This window comes from Phoenix dactylifera, chromosome 15 (genome assembly GCF_051530095.1).
Source record: "Phoenix dactylifera cultivar Ajwa chromosome 15, Ajwa_hap1_PhDact_Kaust_v1.1, whole genome shotgun sequence".
NCBI classification, from domain to species: Eukaryota; Viridiplantae; Streptophyta; class Magnoliopsida; order Arecales; family Arecaceae; genus Phoenix; species Phoenix dactylifera.
In genome coordinates, this window is record NC_143204.1 from 21596335 (window position 1) to 21615265 (window position 18931).

An 18931-nucleotide genomic window follows, 5' to 3' on the forward strand; every position below is an offset into this window, starting at 1 on the left:
TTGTCTCTTGAACTGAAAACGATGCTTTCTTGTTGATTGAAAGTAAAAAAAGTTGATGCATTCTTTGTGAGTCTTTGGTCACGAGGGATTTGAAGTATGAAAGGGGTTTTCAAGATTGTTGAAAAAGTGAAGCAGTGAACACAACCCATGCCACGACACTGCTCATTTCTTGTATGTGGGGGAGACATAGTTAAGGCGTTGATGTTTTAGTGATGTAACACTGCTGTTTGGACTGATCTTTTTCATATGGATAAAGGGATAGTTGAGAAACATGGTTGCTTTTAAATTGTAGCAGAAAATGACCCTCACTTATTATTCTTCCATCATGGATTGGCCAAAGCTAATCAAGATTCAAAAAGAAGAGACCACCATAAAGATAGGGAAATTGAAATCATGGCCATTGATTGCCATTTCCAATATCCATCTAATCAAGTATGTATATATATATATTGCTAAATCCGAAGAATCATACTACACGAGTTCGAGTACAGCCAAGAAAATCAAAAATCAGTACATCTCGGAAAGCACCAGGCAATTCCGCCTCACCCACCTATAGGTGTCCCCAATATGATTGGCAATAAATGAAGCCACCCAATCGGCCGCCCCATTCGCCTCACGAAAAGTATGCTTCGCCTGAATGGCCATCCCATCTTGGACCATGGCCCGGATATCTCTCAACAACGAATGGTAATCGCCAATCCCCCCTGCAGAGCATGCCGCACATAGCACAAACCAGACTATGCCGCTCTTAACTCCGTCCCAGGCACCGAGGTGTCAAACAGCTGGCAGCCCCCAGCAGCAACCATCCTGAAGTCCGGGCTTCTAACCACAAAGCCTGCACCTCCCCTCTAATCTAGTATATTTTCAAGAGTTTATTTATCACAAGAAATTCAAATATCTTTGCCCACTGAAAACGTAATCTTCTATTTATTGAACACTGTACTGAGTAAATATGAGAAGACAACATCATCATTCACGTCTGTAGCAGTAAATAACATACATCATAAAAATCATTATTTTATAATCAAATAAACAAAAAAATCGATTAAAGTGTTGACGGTGCTAAATATCAGTTTCTAAAGGGTCCCTCATAATTCGTTCATATTGGTGTTGTATATCGAAATTTTTACCCTGAAAGCATATTTATTTATTTATTTTGTTTCATGTGAAGTTAATGCTTAGGATTTAATGCATATATGATGTTCATCCCTTGCAATGAAAGCAAAAAGTTGAATGGTAAAAAGGGAAAATTGAGGTAAAAGCTGAAAGTAGAAAGAGTAACATGCATGGCAAAATCCATTTCAACCATGTAACAATTAAGTGACAGTTTGATGTGCAATATTGATACAGAAGTCAAGATCGGGTATTGCAGCCAATTTTAATAACCTTTTGCTTTTGTTTTTCTAAAAAACTTTGTCATCTTTCAAGAGGAACCTAATTCAAATCGGAAGACTGGGGCTTCATTGCGCTCCTTGGATTAGATCATTGAAGCTAAATAAAACAGATGCTTGTATAAAGCACAAGAAAGACACAAAAAACACAAGAAAAATTTAAGAAACTATGTATAGTCTGATAAATATTATTTTATCACATTGCCCATATGGTTTCATTCTCTAGGTCAATTACCTAACCAACTTTCTAGACCTCGTGTTAATTTTTCCATTCCAAAAACCGAATTGATCCTCTTTCTAAACATGCTCGTAGCCACACTTAAGTCCTATGCAACACACAATTCGGGCGTATTTGGTTTGCAACCGGAGTAGGAATGGGAATGGATTGGAATGGGAATTAGAATGGATTGGAATGAGAATCGAAATAATTATATCGACCGATATGTTTAGTTCGTGATCGGAATTAAAATGAGATTTAAATACTAGGAGAGAGTAGGTATTGAATTTTGGAGAATTGGAGCATTTCTATTTTTTCTTAGAATAGAAATAAGAATGGGACTCACCCCAATCAAACAGGAGTCATTCATTCCTATTCCTATTTCAAAGTTCAACTCCCCTCAACTAAATATGCCCTTCATATCACCAAATTGGATTTAGTGTATGTGGTCAATTTCCTAAGCAACTTTCTAATTGTTCTCAATAATTTTTTCCATCTAGGTGATGGATTTGATCCTTTCTTCTAAAGATTCTGAACGTGCTCGTAGCTGCCTCATAAGCTCGATCCTACACATAATTCATGCGACCAAGGTTGGGATTTACTTTGACCCAACTACACTGAAAATTAGTGTCACTGCTGACCTAAGACCATTAAATCTTAATCTCCCATTTCATCATCGATCGAATCAACTAATAAATGGAAAAGATCGAGACAAAGAAGCTGCATACATCAGGTGACTCTTAGATTTAAGGTTGGTGACCTATCCTTGCACAAATAGCAACCTTTATTGGCCGAAAAAGATGAATTAAGTGGTCCATGAATAGTCGCATAAGACACGTTCATGGATAAGTTTCTTGATGTTATCTCATAATGTTATTGTAAACCTATGGTTCGCATTGGAAATAAGTTGATGATGTTCTACAGCTATGGACTTATATTATTACTCCCCATAGCCAAAGAACCATCTTTTAGCGAGCTCATACCTGCACCACTTATGATGTTTAGGAGGGCTGGAAGTCCTCATTTTTATCCATGATGGACAGTTTGACCCGGTGAGATTGATTTTGAGCTCGATGCCGGTTTACTTTATGTCTAACACCATCTTGCTGATGGTCGTGCTTCACAAGATTGAATAGATATTTTGGAGCTTTATGTAGGGTTCGTATGCCGCAGGGCACGGGGTGCATCATCTCGCCTGGACAACTGTTTGTCAGGCAGTGCAAGAAGGCGGTATGGGCATCCAATCCTTGATGACGAGGAGGGAGGCGATGCAGCGAGACATGCCGCGATATTCATTCTTAAGCCGGAGTGCTTCTGGAGTTCGATGATGAGGGCTAAGTATGACCCATGGACCTCTTAAGTGGCTACCTGAGGGAGATGGAGATGCTGCTTCATGTTGAAGGAGATCTGGGCGTATGCTCTGCTAGTGCTGGCCAACTCCAAGTGGCTGATTGGGGACGAGCGTAGTGTGGATGTCATGGAGGACCAGTGGATGGGTGACCTTCCTTTGAGGCTCTGAACGACCATTGTTATTGTAGAGGAGGAGGTTGGCATGTGCATCTGCGACCTGTTTCGGCCCGATGAGTAAAGATGGGATGTCGGCCAGACCAACCGGCTATTTGGGGAGCATTTGGCGAAAAGAGTGCAGTTTGTAGCAATTTCGTAGTGCAGCATTTCCGACGTGAGGGTTTGGAGATAGAGATGTAAGTTAAAAAAAAATATTAAGCTCTAAATCTACTTAATAGGGTGTACTTTACCATTTTTTTCTTTTTTTTTGGGGTTCAAACTCATCTCTCCCTTCTATTCCTTTTTTATCACTAAATGCCTGCACCACAATATGTCCTCACATTTTAATTATCGTTTTAAAGATATTGATACATGCTCCAAAGATATTTACTAAGGCGACCGCTACCATGAACCACTAATAACATACCTCATCATCAATTTATAATTTATTGCTACGACATGATTGTTTAGTTCTTCCAATACCATCGCCCGTGATGAATTTTCTGCCTAAATTACGGCAATTTGATGGACCTGCACCAGGAAAACAGCTGTCACCCGATGGAAAACTGCACTCAACCACGTGTAACGCATTGAAGTGACATGAGACCAACTCAGCTCATAATATTTAATTCATCAGGAAGCCGCCCACCCGCGAAAGCCCATCTCCATTGGCTCTGCCGAGCCGTGGCAGAACCCGGAATTGGTGGCTACGCTAGCGAATAGCCGAGTGGTCGCGAGCCATGACACTTGACGCCCAGTCCTGAAATCCATAGCTAATTGATGGGACCAAAATCGACATGTCTCGCTTTCGTGGACCATCATGGGAGCAATGTCGCATTTACTTATTGACGCCGGTGCTGAGGCAATCCGATAGGTGTATGACCACGAGGTGCAGCAAGCCCATGGTGGTGAAGGTGTCCGCCATCTCCAACCATCCAAATGATGGGGCCCATGGAGTGTTCCTACTTGTCCCATAACACTTATTGGCATGCATCACTCTGCGCATCCTATCACAATTACTATATTAATTTTATCATCAAATACTAAGATACGAGCTTGATGAATGAAGCCTACAGTAGCCATTATTATCGGCATGCACGGCCACATGATTCACAACAGTATAAATTATAATTTCTCACTTATAAAAAAATAAAATAAAATAATAATAATAAAATTAATTTGTAGAAAAATTATTAAATGATCTAGTTAAAGCGAGAATAATAATGGTTCATCCTGCGTTTGTGAGGTAATACTTCAACCATTTTTTCTAGCCCCTCGGGTATCTTGGTGTTAGTGACATTTGAACTATAGTCTTCAATTAGAACATTCGTGTTTGAAATTTCTGAAAAAAAAAGTATTAGTGTAACTCAGAAATCTCACTCGCATAGAGTGTAACAACCTAGGACCTCACCCAAAATGGCTAGCTGGAAGGTATTATTTGGGTTCCTTGATCCTGTATAAGTACCCAAGATCTACCCAGCGAATAACCGATATGGGACTAAACACACACCCGCACGGGTCCTCACATACTCCCCCCGTGCAAGTCCTGACGTCCTCGTCAGGCTAAGGGTTCAAATCTAATCACAAACACCACGATCGGTCCGTGGTCAATCCCAATAAATCTGTGCTGCAGTGTCCCCTAGTGCACATAAGTTATGAGCTGGGTCCGCTCTGATACCATTTGTAACAACCCAGGACCTCATCCAAAATGGCTAGCTGGAAGGTATTATTTGGGTTCCTTGATCCTGTATAAGTACCCAAGATCTACCCAGCGAATAACCGATGTGGGACTAAACACACACCCGCACGGGTCCTCACATACCCCCCCCCCCCCGTTCAAGTCCTGACGTCCTCATCAGGCTAAGGGTTCAAATCTAATCACAAACACCACGATCGGTCCGTGGTCAATCCCAATAAATCTGTGCTGCAGTGTCCCCTAGTGCACATAAGTTATGAGCTGGGTCCGCTCTGATACCATTTGTAACAACCCAGGACCCCATCCAAAATGGCTAGCTGGAAGGTATTATTTGGGTTCCTTGATCCTGTATAAGTACCCAAGATCTACCCAGCGAATAACCGATGTGGGACTAAACACACATCCGCACGGGTCCTCATATATATATATATATAGAGAGAGAGAGAGGTGCCTCTAACTAATTGAATTCCTCTTGGGGATTTTTTTTTTTTTTTGATACAACAGCAGTCTGTTTCTTTTCATTTGTAAAGAAACCAAACTTGTTACATCATTTTAATTGTCCCATATAAAAATTAACCAGCAGAGCAAAGACAATGAGCTCATCCAATTCCCACCCTATCCACAGCTGGATAACTCTATGAATTGAACCAGCTGCAGCAAGTTTGCACAGGCACTTACTTTCTTGCTGCAGTTTGTGGCTTCAATTACTGGAAGTCGTATCTTCATAATAATGTTCCTAGGTTTCTCAGGGTTGACTAGCTTTAGCTATAGTGCCTCGCAGAATTTGGGAAGAATACTCGAGGGGAAGGGAAGGAGCTGCATAGCTCAGTCAAGTATTGAGATTGAACTACGTCTTGAGTAATATTAATGCATTATTTACTCCAATCAGTATAGAACGTAAGCCTCATTGAGATTAGATATCTTGGACGATATGAATATTTCTACAGTAGTCTCTTTTAATCTTTAATGTCGATGGCACCTTTTTGTGACAGCTTTAATGAGTTCAAATGCTGGTAAGCAAACACCGACGGCTTCAGAGAGAGGAATGAATTGAAATATCATTGCTCAATACCATTCGAGCAATGATAAACACTAGCTTACGGTTTTCCCCAGTTTCCTAGTCGACGATTTGTTGAAATGGTCTGAGATTTTATATCGGTTCTCCAGTGATGAGTAATTGAAAGGCATTTTTATCAAGTGCCTGAGAATCAAATATTTTTTCCTAAGACTGGATAATTTTTAGAGTTAAGGTATAGAGAGTTCGATATTTTACAATTCCGACATTTCCATGAAAATGAGCAACTGCACTAGCATGGATATTGCAGAGAGAGATTTATGATCCAGTCTTATAACTTCCAATGGACAAATGGTATATCTAAAAATATACGACCACATTACATGAAACAGGATGAGCTCACTGGTATTTTATTTACTTCACAAATACATCGAATCAGACAAGTTTATCTCGAGCTGTATTAATATCACTTAATTCTTGGTTAATTGGATGGTAGAAGGACACGTTGACATTCTAAATAGCATCTGGAATCGAATTGATAAGAATTTCTCGGTGCACAAAAATTCTTGCATCCGTCATCTGTTTAGTCGCACATCAATGTTAATTCCATTAATCCGATCACAATAAAGTAATATTGAGTCTATTCCACTAATCTGATCTTCAAGCAATTCCTTACACTAGGGATGGAGAGGTTTGTAGGCTATGAGTCTATGATCAATCATTCCCTATCACTAACATAATTTTGAGCACCAATATAACTCATCAAATGAACAGCCATGGAGGTTTGAGCTAAGATGACAAAAACTAGCCAAATGAGGTCGTATAACGTCGTTCCCTCAAAAAAAAAGAAGAGAAGAAACAAGAAGTTGTATAACAAGGGACACTGAAAAATTGACACAAACTACAGGATGAGACTAGTATTCAATGCCCAAGACCAGGAAAAGAAGGTTAGTTCTTCGAGCAAACAGATGCTTGTTTGCATTCTAGTTCTTTGAAGGAAAAAATTAAAAAAAAAAGGCTTTTGAAGTCTCAGTTCGAACTCAGAACTCTAATCGAGGGCCATGTTTTTGTCCAGTATACATCACTGCAAGAACAGGAACCCTCACTGACAGAATGAAACCAACCGAGATCCCTCGCCACAATCACCCATTTATGCACTTCCAATATCAGCTTCATTACGACATGGCAATCCGGGACATATTCTCAGATGCTTCACAATCCATAAGATACTCTCCCCAACCGTTCTTGCCAACCCAAAAACCACTGCGAGTTTCTCGCTGAGCCTCGAAATGGCATCCTCCTCCTCTTCCTCAATATCATGCAAAAGCTCCTGGAACATGACGTTCCATCCTAGGTTTCAGCATTATCCCCGTCAACTTTTCATGAGCCTCCTCTTTCATGTCCCTTAAGTCATCGCTTGTGACAGATGTATACACAGCCTAATCAACCTCGATTGAGCTCCAACCACGAGTCTTCTGAATTCCCTGCTGGTCACTCATACCTCCTCACGTTGGCAGCATCTGCTTTCCAGCCATAGCATAGATATTGGAAACTAGAACATTCTCACCAGATCATCGAGGTCAAGCTCCGAGTTTTTTCCTCACGCTGCAGGCCTCAGGCAGTGTCCCCCGCATTGTGTTTCGAAGGCTTGCCGACCATGAACTCAGAGGCCTTAGCCAGAGGGTGAGCTTGGCACAACAGTAGATTGTTCCATTGTGACCTGAAAATCATGGGTTCTAAATATGAAAACAGCCTCCTGCTCGCCCATTGAAATCAACCATGCAGCCCTACCGCTCAATTCGACATGTACTTTCCATTCTTCTAGGAAAAAAACTCGATCCTGAATGGCTGCAAGCTTACAGCATGGAGATGAATGTTATTCGATGGGGCCTCGTCCCGTGTTCCTCCATTTCATAGGGAAGAGCTGGAATGCGTCCTTTGCATTGCTAGAGCCGCAATCATTGATGTCCAAGACATGATGCAAATTCTTCTCCATCTCCAAATCAAAGATTCCAGACGCCATGAGAATGCTCCCACGCACCTTGCACTACTTGACTAAGAGTGCATTGGCCACAGGTAACGCTATTAAGCATTTAAGCCCGGTCTCCTGTATGTGCGCGTGTGAAGTCCTGCCCGACACAAAAGCCCCTGCCTGAGCAAATGCCAAGAGGACACCAGTCAAGCTCACCTCATTTTCTGAAGAAACGAAGAGCATCATCAAAAAGCCAATTACTGGTAAAACAATGATCATAGTACTCCAAGAGACTGGATCATTGCAAGGCATTGCAGGGAATAAACTCCTCGCAGACCACAAACTGATTTGCTCAGGTGAATAGTAAAATTTACGAGTTGCATGCTAGCTTTTTGTGATTCAAGCCCTTACCTGCTCCGGCTTCGTGTTGCCCTGAGCAGTTTTTGCCTGCATCTTTCTTCAGAAAAAAATAGAGCAGTTGGTATAAGTAATTGTATCAGAGGTCTTGCAACTATTATCTCTCTTCTTTTTCTTTTTTTTTGAGAAAGACAATTTTTAGTACTTCAGGTTCTAGAAAAATCCAGTTGGTAGCTTTTCAAGTGGATTTTGACATGCGACCTTAACCAAATATCAACCAGAGGACCGAAGTGAAATAAAAGTATAACAGAGACCATTTTTAATGCAAAAGGTCGTAAAATTCAAAACTTCGAGATCTTCCAATTCTGAGCTTAACTTGTAATTTATGAATTTATTCAAGTAAGAAATATAAAATTTCAAATACAAATTGGATTGTTATTTATAGTTCAAAATCGGCATCTTCATTCAGCTTTTTATGCAAAACTCTCCTGCAAAAACTTGTACAGCTCTTCTGCAACGGTGAAAGGATACTCCTCCTGTGGGAGGAGGGCGCCTGGTACCTCCACAAACTTGGTAACACCTTTGGCCCCTCTGAGAGCATCCATCTCAGCCTTGGACCTCTTGGGAGCGTTTGCAGTTGATACAACTAGAATTGGCATCTTCCCATCCAGCTCACCAAAAAGCTTGAGGAACTCCTCCCGAGATGTAACAGGGTCAAGAAGCCCAGTCAGGAAAGCCGCGGGCACATATCGAGCACCTTTCTGTTTTGTCAATGCATATCTGCTCTGAACGATGCTGGGGGTCACATTGTCAGCATCTGCATATACATGGGACTTATATTGCGATTCGATGGCCTTTTCGTTGCTTACGAGCACATTATACATCATCCAACCAACTGCTGGCGCTCTTAGGGTTCCCCTCAAGAACCCATACCTGTGAAAGGATTTGGTTATGAATGTATAATACCATCAAATAGTTCACAAAGTAAATCAATCCCTGCAACCAAATGAAAATGGGAACCAAAAGAGTATGCTAGAAGAATATTTGCAATGAAAGCTTGTAAATCTAGGTTGCAGATGCTCAAAACCATGACAAACAATATTGCTTCATAGTCCATAGGCTGCTCTGGTAAATTTAACTTTGGTTTTCTGAAGCAAGCCCTCACTTTAATCCTATGAAGAACTTCTCTTTTACATGAGAGGTGACCCTTTCAGTATGGCACATAAGTTGGCTTCATATGACCTGTAAAGAGTTCGGGTTCAAGCACTGATGCCAAATGTAAAGGATAGAAACAGTGAGGTCCAAATTATTTTTGGATCATAAGATGTGGTCTCTCAAATATTTTGAGACTATGGTGGTGATTCCACCACTACGGATCTAACCCTAGACCTCTCACAACTATGTTTCTGTAGAACATGAACTGAAACTTAAATGCTTAAAATAATTTTATTTATGCTTATGGTCCATAATAGGGTATAACCAGCAGCACTCATACCCAACCCTAAAGACAAGCCTTTATCTTTATAGATCTTATGATTCGATGTTATGATTCATCAAGTTCTGGGAAGTTCCAAAATGAAGACCAGGTTTCTAATTAGCAAAGACCCTTATTTATCTGGTCCTAGACTATGTGCAAGAAAAGTGTTTGACATATTACATTGAAGACTCTTCGGTGGATGGACAAGCATACCTACTCGGTGTTACAGTTTGTGCTTTTGCAATCAAAGTGCAACCCCTAAAAATGCTACAATCAAGGAAGGAAGAAGGTTAGTTTTAAGGATGTGCATCTATACATATGGCACAAATTATATGTCAGGATCTCAAACCTAGCTAATAGCAACATACCCTTTCTTTCTTTTTTTCCCAAAAGAAACCTTTTTTGCCCTTTTACATGACAAAAACATAAAGCAGACAAGGTAAAAGGATGTGACATGCACGGCACTTTCATGCACATAGCAGACTAGCCACCAGTGCTGATGCAACCTCCCACAAACACACACACCCCAGCAGAGATCAAAAAAAAAAAATTCTAATCTTTTAAGTGCTCCAACATGAGCCCCTGAAGAAATTTGAAAGTTGGCTTAGATCAACTGAATCAGTTTTGAGTTCAGAGATCCAAGCAATGATAAATGGGTAAAATTGAAATTTGAAGGCGGACACATAGAGTTTGATACAGGATATTCATTTTTAAAAGAAAATGCAAGAAAAGGAATGGGTACAAGCATGTACCTCGATTCCATGGGAGCAGTTCGACCAAAGACAATAGGTAGGGGACCAGCCCAAGTAGGTGCAACGGCTGCAATAGCTGATGCCTTGATTAGACCCTTCCCAGCTGCACGAAGTGCTATAGTTGCTGCATGTCCTCCACCAAAAATTACCAACTCGGCATCTTTTCAAAGTAACAGGTGAGAAAACAAAAATTAGAAAGCTAAAGTGAATAACAGAAAATAACCACTTGAAGATAGAACAATGCATTCAGCAACACCAATAGAAGCAGCTGGTATAAAGGAATGGATAATGAATGACAAACATCATATTGGATGCACTTGGCAGATCAGCAATATCTAGAATAATTGGTTTTGACAAATTTGTTTTCCCTGGTGTTTCAAATATAAGAGACATACATATTCTAGAATCATTAAATACATCTAAAGGGTGACTCAAAATCTTTGAATTTTGACATACGGGGATCAGCAGACTCCCCAAGGTCCTCTTCTTTCTCTCCCAGGCATGTCCTGTCCATGTCAGAGATATCGCATGAATTCAGCATATACCAATGCTGACACCAGGATGCAAGGAACAAAACACAAGAAAGTGACACAAGTATAATTAAGAAAGGCACTCACTAGCTTATGGAATCCACCATGAAAGGTAAGAGCAAGAAACAAGAAAATCTTCTTCTTAAGATAAAACTAGATTCAAGTCAAAATAGACTGGTTACATACATACATTGATGATAGGCAGTTCATGGGAGGTAGTATGGAATCTGTAATAGGAGAGAAAATCACCCATTAGATCAAGTATGCTACTAATCGATATCTACCTGTCATTTTGTGCTTCTAGGTGTGCATTCAAGAAGGGAAAAGTTTGAGTTTGATGCAAATCATTAAAAACCAAGAAATATAGGCCTGCCTGCCATGAGTTCGGATCCTCTGCGGTGTGTGTTTTGCACCGCAAAGGCCCATGCATAGTTGGATGTGCTCATCCATATCAAAATGGTCCGTTGTCACCCATCATATTGCCATTGCCAAACACAATGGATAATGTGATGGTTGACAGCCATCCATCTCTATAGTGTAAAACATGCACCACAGAGGATCCCGGCTTGCCTGTCATCCACACTAGAATAGACGGAGTTTTCAAAAAGAAAAAACTGCTAGTGAAGGATGACCCCCTAGGCATAAGAGACATAGGGTTGACAATTACCAAGTAGCCATCCCAAATTTCTAAGGGACACTTCACAATGTACCCAACTTATTAGTAACATCTCAAGTTTCCGAGGGATACTTTTACAAATACCCATAGACCCAACTACTCATTAAAGTACACTAATGACAAGAAAAATGAGAATGGGCATCTTCTTGGGCTTGGTCCATGGACATTACAGAGTCAAAGGGCATTCATAAAGCCCCTAGAAGTTTACAGATTATTTATAAGGGGAACCAAGGAGTTTAGTATGGTAATAGTTCTACACTAGAAGGCTGTTAAGCTCTTCGCCTTACCCTTTTCTTTCTTTTAGTCGACACACATTAATGTTTTAAAAAATTCGTGGGTTGAAGTTATTTGTCAATGACAATAGGTAGATGAGACAAAATATTAAGTCTTAACTAGGATAGTTTGGATGCAAATATTGAAGATAAAGCTTTAAAACTAGTCAACCCAAAATGGAGTGTAAGAAGTGAAACATATATGGGGACATTTGTGGATGATTATCAATTAATTTAATCATAAATATTCCTGAAAGACTGATATGGATGGCTCTAGTAGAGTGAACAGGGTGAATGAAACCAAGACGTGCCTCTAGAGTGTTCTAACGTATGATCATTGAAAACCATTCTACATGAAAATTGTTTAGAAGTTGTATTTCAAGCTTTTCTGAATAAAACATTGAAATATTTGGTACAAGGGATCGTCCAATCAACATAGCTGCAAATATAGTGCAATAAAGAAATTGATACCTGAATTTGTCAACGGGCTATCTGGGGCATTCATAAATTGAACCAAGAAATCCTCCATGATGTCAGCATTATAATTAAGCGAGGGCCTGTCTGAATAGCCCAAACCAGGCCAATCAACTATGGTAGCATGGCATTGGACTTCTTCCCGTGCAACAATATCCTTAGCAACTGCTCTCCATTCCTCAACAGTGCTAACATCCGAGATCGTGGGTATCATTAGAATATTCTTGGCACTGGCAGCACTCCCCCCCTCATGTTCCTCATAGTAGACATTGACAGAATTGCCATCAAACTTCCATTGCCATTTATCAGCCTAAAAGCAACAAGAAAGCGTATGATTAGAAGAAAGCAGAAAGATATCTTGACCCAGTTTACAACAATAAAAGTAGCAACAAAAGCAATACATTGGTAGTTATGGCACATAAGCACTTCATCAAGAATGATTATTGGGGTTTCACTTCTACCAGCATCTAGAAATTACAAAATTCAAACTATATTCACACCTCATTAGCAACATACTGGAATTATGAAAAATTGACCTAATTAGTACATCAAGTGTTTCCATTCATGCACGTGCTGATATAGAGGCCCACAAAAAGAAAGAAAATATAATGCCTATGTAACCAATATATCCTCAAACTAACTGATTTCTAAACATGTGCAATATGCAGTCTAACTTCCCATTGCTTATACAATTAACTAAAGCGTCAATAAAAAACCAATAGGACATGAATGCAGAAAATCCAAGAATTAAGCAAAGGAACTGACAAGTGAAAAGTTACACTGACCAAACCATGTTATAATTGACTACCAGCTCAATGGCTCCTACAGAGCTTTAGCTATTTTTTTATTATGTTATACAATTATACTTGGCTACCAACTCCATCTTGGACTGCAGAAGCTATTTAAAAGTAACAGGCATCTTCTCCGAATCGAGAATCAAACAACGTTGGCACTCTATTATAGACGAATCATCCAATTTGAAATATCTAGCCATCAAAGGTATTTATCCTGCTAGAATGAAGAGCTAGCACAGTTCTCCACTATACAAAAAAGGACTCCCATAGCTAATCCAGCCGCTCTTTCCACAGCAAAAGATCAATTTTTTTTTTTCAATAGAAGCAGCTTAACAGAATACCAGATCATACAAATCATATAAAACTGGCATTCCAAACACTGAATCTCGGAAATTTAGAAACTTAATTAACACCAACGGACCTGTGAATTGAATAAAACCGCTTCTTTCACAAAATCTTACAAACCTTCTATCGATTCAAACTTCGATTTTAGGACTTCCATCAAGTAATTCTACATGCTTACATTAAAATTAAGGAAAGAAACGCGGGTCATCGGGCATTGATTACCTTCAACGAAGAAGAGCTCTTTTCTACGACGGCGGAAGCGTTGGAAGAATCGAGTGAAGAAGAGACGCACCGGATTCGAATCTGCTTCGCGACCCGAAGAGAGAGGAGACGAGAACGAGAGAGATGGGACGCACGAGAGAAGCTCGCAGGGGCGGGAGAGAGGAAGAGAGCAGCGGAAGTCGCCATGGCGGGAGGAGAATTCAAGGGGTAGGGTTTGGATCGGAAGAGAAGCGAGGAAGAGAGAGAGGAAATGTGGCTCACTTCCGTCCCGGCGGTATGACTTCTATTTTCCTCCTCTTTATTTTTCTATGATTCTAACTTCGGGCTTCGTGGGAGACCAGAAAAATATTGGACGTGGGCAAGTGCAACTTGGCTTGACCTCGTTTGGATGATCCTGACCCTTAAATTTGTTAGATGATGGATGTTATCGACGGTCTAAAAATTTCGATCAGTGATTTACATGATAGGCGCATTTGCTTGTACTGTAGAATAAAGAAATATAGGGCCTATTTATTCTAACTCGTGATAATTTCCCATGCGACAGAGTTTCTAAAGACAGAAAGAGAGATGGATGGATTGGTGCCTTTGAGATCCTAGAATTGGGATATAAAATTCGTCGTAAAATGTTTCTTATTAAGAAAATAATCTTCATCCTCCAGTTGCAATATCCGATTTTTTTCTCTCCTGTTCAAATGTAGCCCTCATCCCACTTGAAATTTAGTAAGCTGATTCGGGCTTAGTTCATTCCTTTCTTTTCCTTTTCTTTTCAGTAAATCAGCATCTCACTATAAATTGTGAGTACATCCTGAAGCATCAAAATATAAATACGGGCTAGGCCCTGTGAAATAGGAGTGTCACCCTCTCATAAGGAGGCTCCAGTATGATTTGCTGGAAAGGAGAAGACCAAGTTCATTCTTTAAAGAGCCTAATTGGATTCACGTATATTGGACGGATTCAGAGCCAACCTAATGCAGGTGATGGACAACTTTTATTGTAGAACATCCGCGGACTAACGAGAAATTGTGCCTCCATCTATATCATGCATGTATACCAGAAGGTAAACAGAGCAAATAATTAGGTCGCATCTTATGTGGCACGGCATTCTGATAGCATTTTGTAGACCAGCTATAACGCTATTCTTTTTTTTATAATATTTTATTTTTTGATATTTTTAGATGTACTCGTACTAGATTGTATGATTTGTGTGTTTTATTAAAAAGAAAACCACCGAGCTAGAGTTAGCTTGCTTAATATCCGAGTAAGGGCTACTTATAAACAAGGGTTTCGATGAGGGTGAGTTTTTTTTTTTAATAATGAGAGAAGTGCTGTTTTTTTTTCCAACCCAATTTATTGAAATAGTAAACTTTAAAGTAGTACAAGTGAGATGAAGCTCATTCCATTGGTAACAGCTTTACCAGGTTCTCCGGTTGACATCCACAAACTCAATAAAAAAAGACTTTACCAACTTCAGAATATAAAAGCACTTGTGATAACTCGAAGAAAGCTAAAAGAGTTCGATAGAATGTGCCAGTATTGGATTTATCCCTTTAAATTGGTCCAAAAAATCATAGCCTCATAGGTATCGATTTCTGTAAGTTCATATGATGCAAATCTATGGACCATGAAGACAAAGTCCTTAATAGGAAACTCTTGATAAGGGAAACTAAGAATTGTTATTTATCAGGATCTCGACAAGGCACTTTAGATGGGTGAAGAATTTTTTGGATGACTCTCGAAGGCATGGCCAGTAGGAACTCTTTTACAACTCAATCTTCAAATTTTGATATGGAGAAAGGGAAAAGATCACAGTAATTAACATAATTCATTAGTCAAGTCTCTTATTAGTTGTGCAAGAGATCCATGATCAAATCCCACTTATCAGAAAAACAGGGGTTCGGTAATATTAGGGTGAAGAGTAATTCCTTTTGTTTATCTAAAACTAGCTCACCTCTAAAGTCTCCTGCTGCTGAAAGAGCTATGATCAAATCCCACTTTGGCCAAAAATAGAGAGCTTTAGGATATTAGATGAAGGAGCTATTCCTGCTATTGAATCTAAACTTACTTATGAAGATCATATTTATTTTCTGAAAAAAAGAGAGAAGAAAACATGTGATTGATTGTAGTAGACTTGAAGAAGGATAAAAGGATTTTCCTTCCATAACTAAATAAGACTGCCAGGTTGAATTTTTGACTTGAGGAGGTTGGAGATGGGCCTCTCTTTCCCCCCACCTCCTGTGCCAAGACCTGAAGTATAACTAAAAAAGTGAGTATGGAATGTTAATCACTTATCTATAAGGCGCTCATTCTCTAAAAGCATTTGGTTCACTGTCAAACTGTGAGCCAGTCTACAAATTTTCATAATTTATAGACCAATTGGAGAGCTAGAGACAAAAAATTGTTGGAGAAAAATATAAGGGATCAACTTCTTGCGGCTGTTTGCTGAGAGATTTAAAAACAGCGAAATGAGAGATTTTTTCTCAGGCACTACATATTTTTCATAGTCGGGAGAGCATATGCTCAGTGAAACAGAAGAGGATCATCAGCAACCGTGAAGAAATCTTACTTTTCTATTATAAATTTTGTATCTCTTGCTTCTTTCTTTCCTCTTACTCTTGTACATTTTTATGCATCTCTTCCCATGTATAAATTTACCACTTCTTAATAATATAATATGGGAGGAAACTTCTAGCTAGCTCCATTTTCACTCGGGAAAAAAAAAAAAAAAAGGGATGGATTTATCCTTTGTGCTTCTTTATTCAATGTTTCCAAATCGGTTGGTACAGGACAATTGCTCGTGGCTCCACGCTCACGCAAGACTTGGACTGTTTCAGCCAAGTTGGAATTAGTCTATGCTACTAGACCAATTAGTCAATTGATTCCGGACCCACATCAGCTCAGGTCTAATTGGCTCTTAGTCCCTCCGACCGTCTGCTCTCAAATCAAACCACTATGTTGGTCCCTGGCTAACAATTACTATATGGCTTGGTCCCAATTCCAAGCTTGACCTAACTCGACACGGCATTATTGCATAGACCAGGTTTGGGTCCATTTGACTGGACCAGGCTCAGGTAGGCCTTGGCCCAAAAATTGATTGATCTTGTCCTTGCTCTACCCAATCAAAATTGTAACATGATAACTGCCTGGTTCTAAATTTTGAAGGGACCGACCTAACTTATGTCCCACACCAACAAATGAGACAGGAATCACATGGGAAAGCTTAACTATTTTGTTCGGAAGAATGAGCTCAACTTGAGGGCACAGGAAGCTCGAGTGGCCGTTTCTCACATAAAAGTACCATCTAAATTTTGAACATGATAACTTGGTCAATATGATCCAATAATAATTTGTCTCTCGTGCTGATATTTCAAGATGAGAAAATAGTAGAAAGTACTGAATCATCGTCACAAAATGTATTTGCTCAACCAACCTTATGGCATTCCACTCCAATTGAAAAAGGTTGAAAGTTTGGAATCCCAACAACTGTATCCCAATTGTATTTCTAAGAAAGAAAAAAGAAAATTATTTTTCTAAGTTATAGTTATTAGTGTCTCATGGAAGAAATAGAATTATCATGATCCGTGGTCATAACCAAATAGCTTGTTTATAGGTCACCAAGCCCAGTATCGGGAGACATTATATCATACACCACGTGCACCACATCAGTAGCGCACCACATCAATTCCATTTCGACATGTTGATAGACGGACTTCTTCCGAAAAATGTTCATCAATAGAGTAGAACTTTTCATAATGGGATTGGTATGGTGCACCACGGATCGTGGGGATCGTCGGAATACTTCGTATCAACAAACAAGACATTCAGTATATCAATATTGATTAAATCCAAAATCTGTTATTGAATTGCTCATTCAATAAGCATTCTCATTTGATGTAGTGCACGTGGTATAAGTTATAATTATAATACATTCATCAAAATTGATCTTATTTGGTACTATCCAACTTACTTTTATATGACCTAACAGGATGGAAGCTATGAGAGCTTCGAATGCCTCAGTGCCATTGACTGCTTCGAGCCTCTGATGAAGATGCATAGAACTTGATAGCTAGTCTAATGGAGTGATCTACCAGAATATTCAAGTAAGAATCCTTATGCTCGAAGATTCGGCTATTCCTCCGAGTCCGAAGGAGCCAATCACAATGAGCAATAATTGTCTGAAGCAAATGAGGAGCCAATCACACCGATCTACCTGGATCGAAATGATGAGATTCTTCATGATTCCTTAGCAAACAGGCAGCCGGTTAAGATGTGATCAACATCCTCAGCTTTGCCACACTTGTCTTAGCCAATGTGACCTTGACTCAATTGGTCCCTAATAAGAAGCGACATCTCATACGATAATCTTTTTCCATGCCACTCTTCACCAATGCAAAATTACCATAGGCACTGCTTTTATTTTCCAGCTAGTCGAGAAATTAACAGATTCCTGACCTTCTTCAAAGCGAAACATATAACTATAAACATGACTAGCTTTGATTAAGGAGGAACCTGTTGGGTACCAAATCTTGATGCCGGGACTGGGCTGATCAGGTAAGTTGATCGATTTTATATCCTTAACCAGCTCAGAGGCAAAAGTTTCCTCAAGAAGTTGCTCATCACACTGACCATTAGTTATAACATGAGAAACCTCAACTCCATCCAGTGGAACAGAGATATTCGGCAGAGTTGGGCTATTTCTAAAGGATATATTTGATACCCAATCATCACTGAGCTGCCATCACCGATCAGCCACTGAAAAGTAAATCTGACCGAAGCTGAATTGAGCAACTATATCTTTCCAAATTGATGACAACCATTTAGCTTCTTAGGGTTGGGCTATTTCTTCTTACGAGCATCAACGTTCCCTATCCTGATTATCAGACACTTGGTTTCGATCCATTTAGATTTTTTTTCTCGCATCTGTTTTTCTTCTCTTTTGACAATGTAACTCATCCCTGCCTCTCATCTCTGTTGTAAATACAATTAACCTTTAACAAAAGCCGGGAAGCTCCTTTTGCCTCCCCTTTGCATAAAAAAAAAAAAAATTAATGATGAAAACCTATATTTCGAAGCAATCACATTATCCCATAAAGATTCAAGCTCCAAAACCACCTTGGCAGCAAGCCTAGCTAATAAAGCCATATGCCTGCGCCTCAAATCCTGAATGCTGAGTCCACCAAGCCGTTTAGTTTTGCAAACCGCCGCCTCCTATGAATACCATTCTGACCAATCTGATAT

The 18931-nt window shown here is 39.7% G+C and overlaps 1 protein-coding gene across 2 annotated transcripts; it reads right to left on the bottom strand.

Annotated features, from left to right (window-relative positions):
- Positions 1 to 8509: 8509 nt before the first annotated feature.
- Positions 8510 to 14013, bottom strand: LOC103716409 (alpha/beta-Hydrolases superfamily protein). 2 transcript variants are annotated; one of them, XM_008804390.6, is made up of 6 exons: positions 13697 to 14013; positions 12333 to 12645; positions 11104 to 11140; positions 10840 to 10889; positions 10384 to 10543; positions 8510 to 9087 (listed from the first exon to the last, which is right to left on the bottom strand). In XM_008804390.6, exons 1-6 carry the CDS (start codon positions 13880 to 13882, stop codon positions 8628 to 8630), a joined length of 1206 nt encoding a protein of 401 aa, XP_008802612.3. In that variant the 5' UTR covers positions 13883 to 14013; the 3' UTR covers positions 8510 to 8627. The 2 variants fall into 2 exon arrangements, with proteins under 2 accessions (XP_008802612.3, XP_008802613.3); XM_008804391.6 differs by lacking the exons at positions 10840 to 10889; positions 11104 to 11140.
- Between the last annotated feature and the right edge of the window lie 4918 nt (positions 14014 to 18931).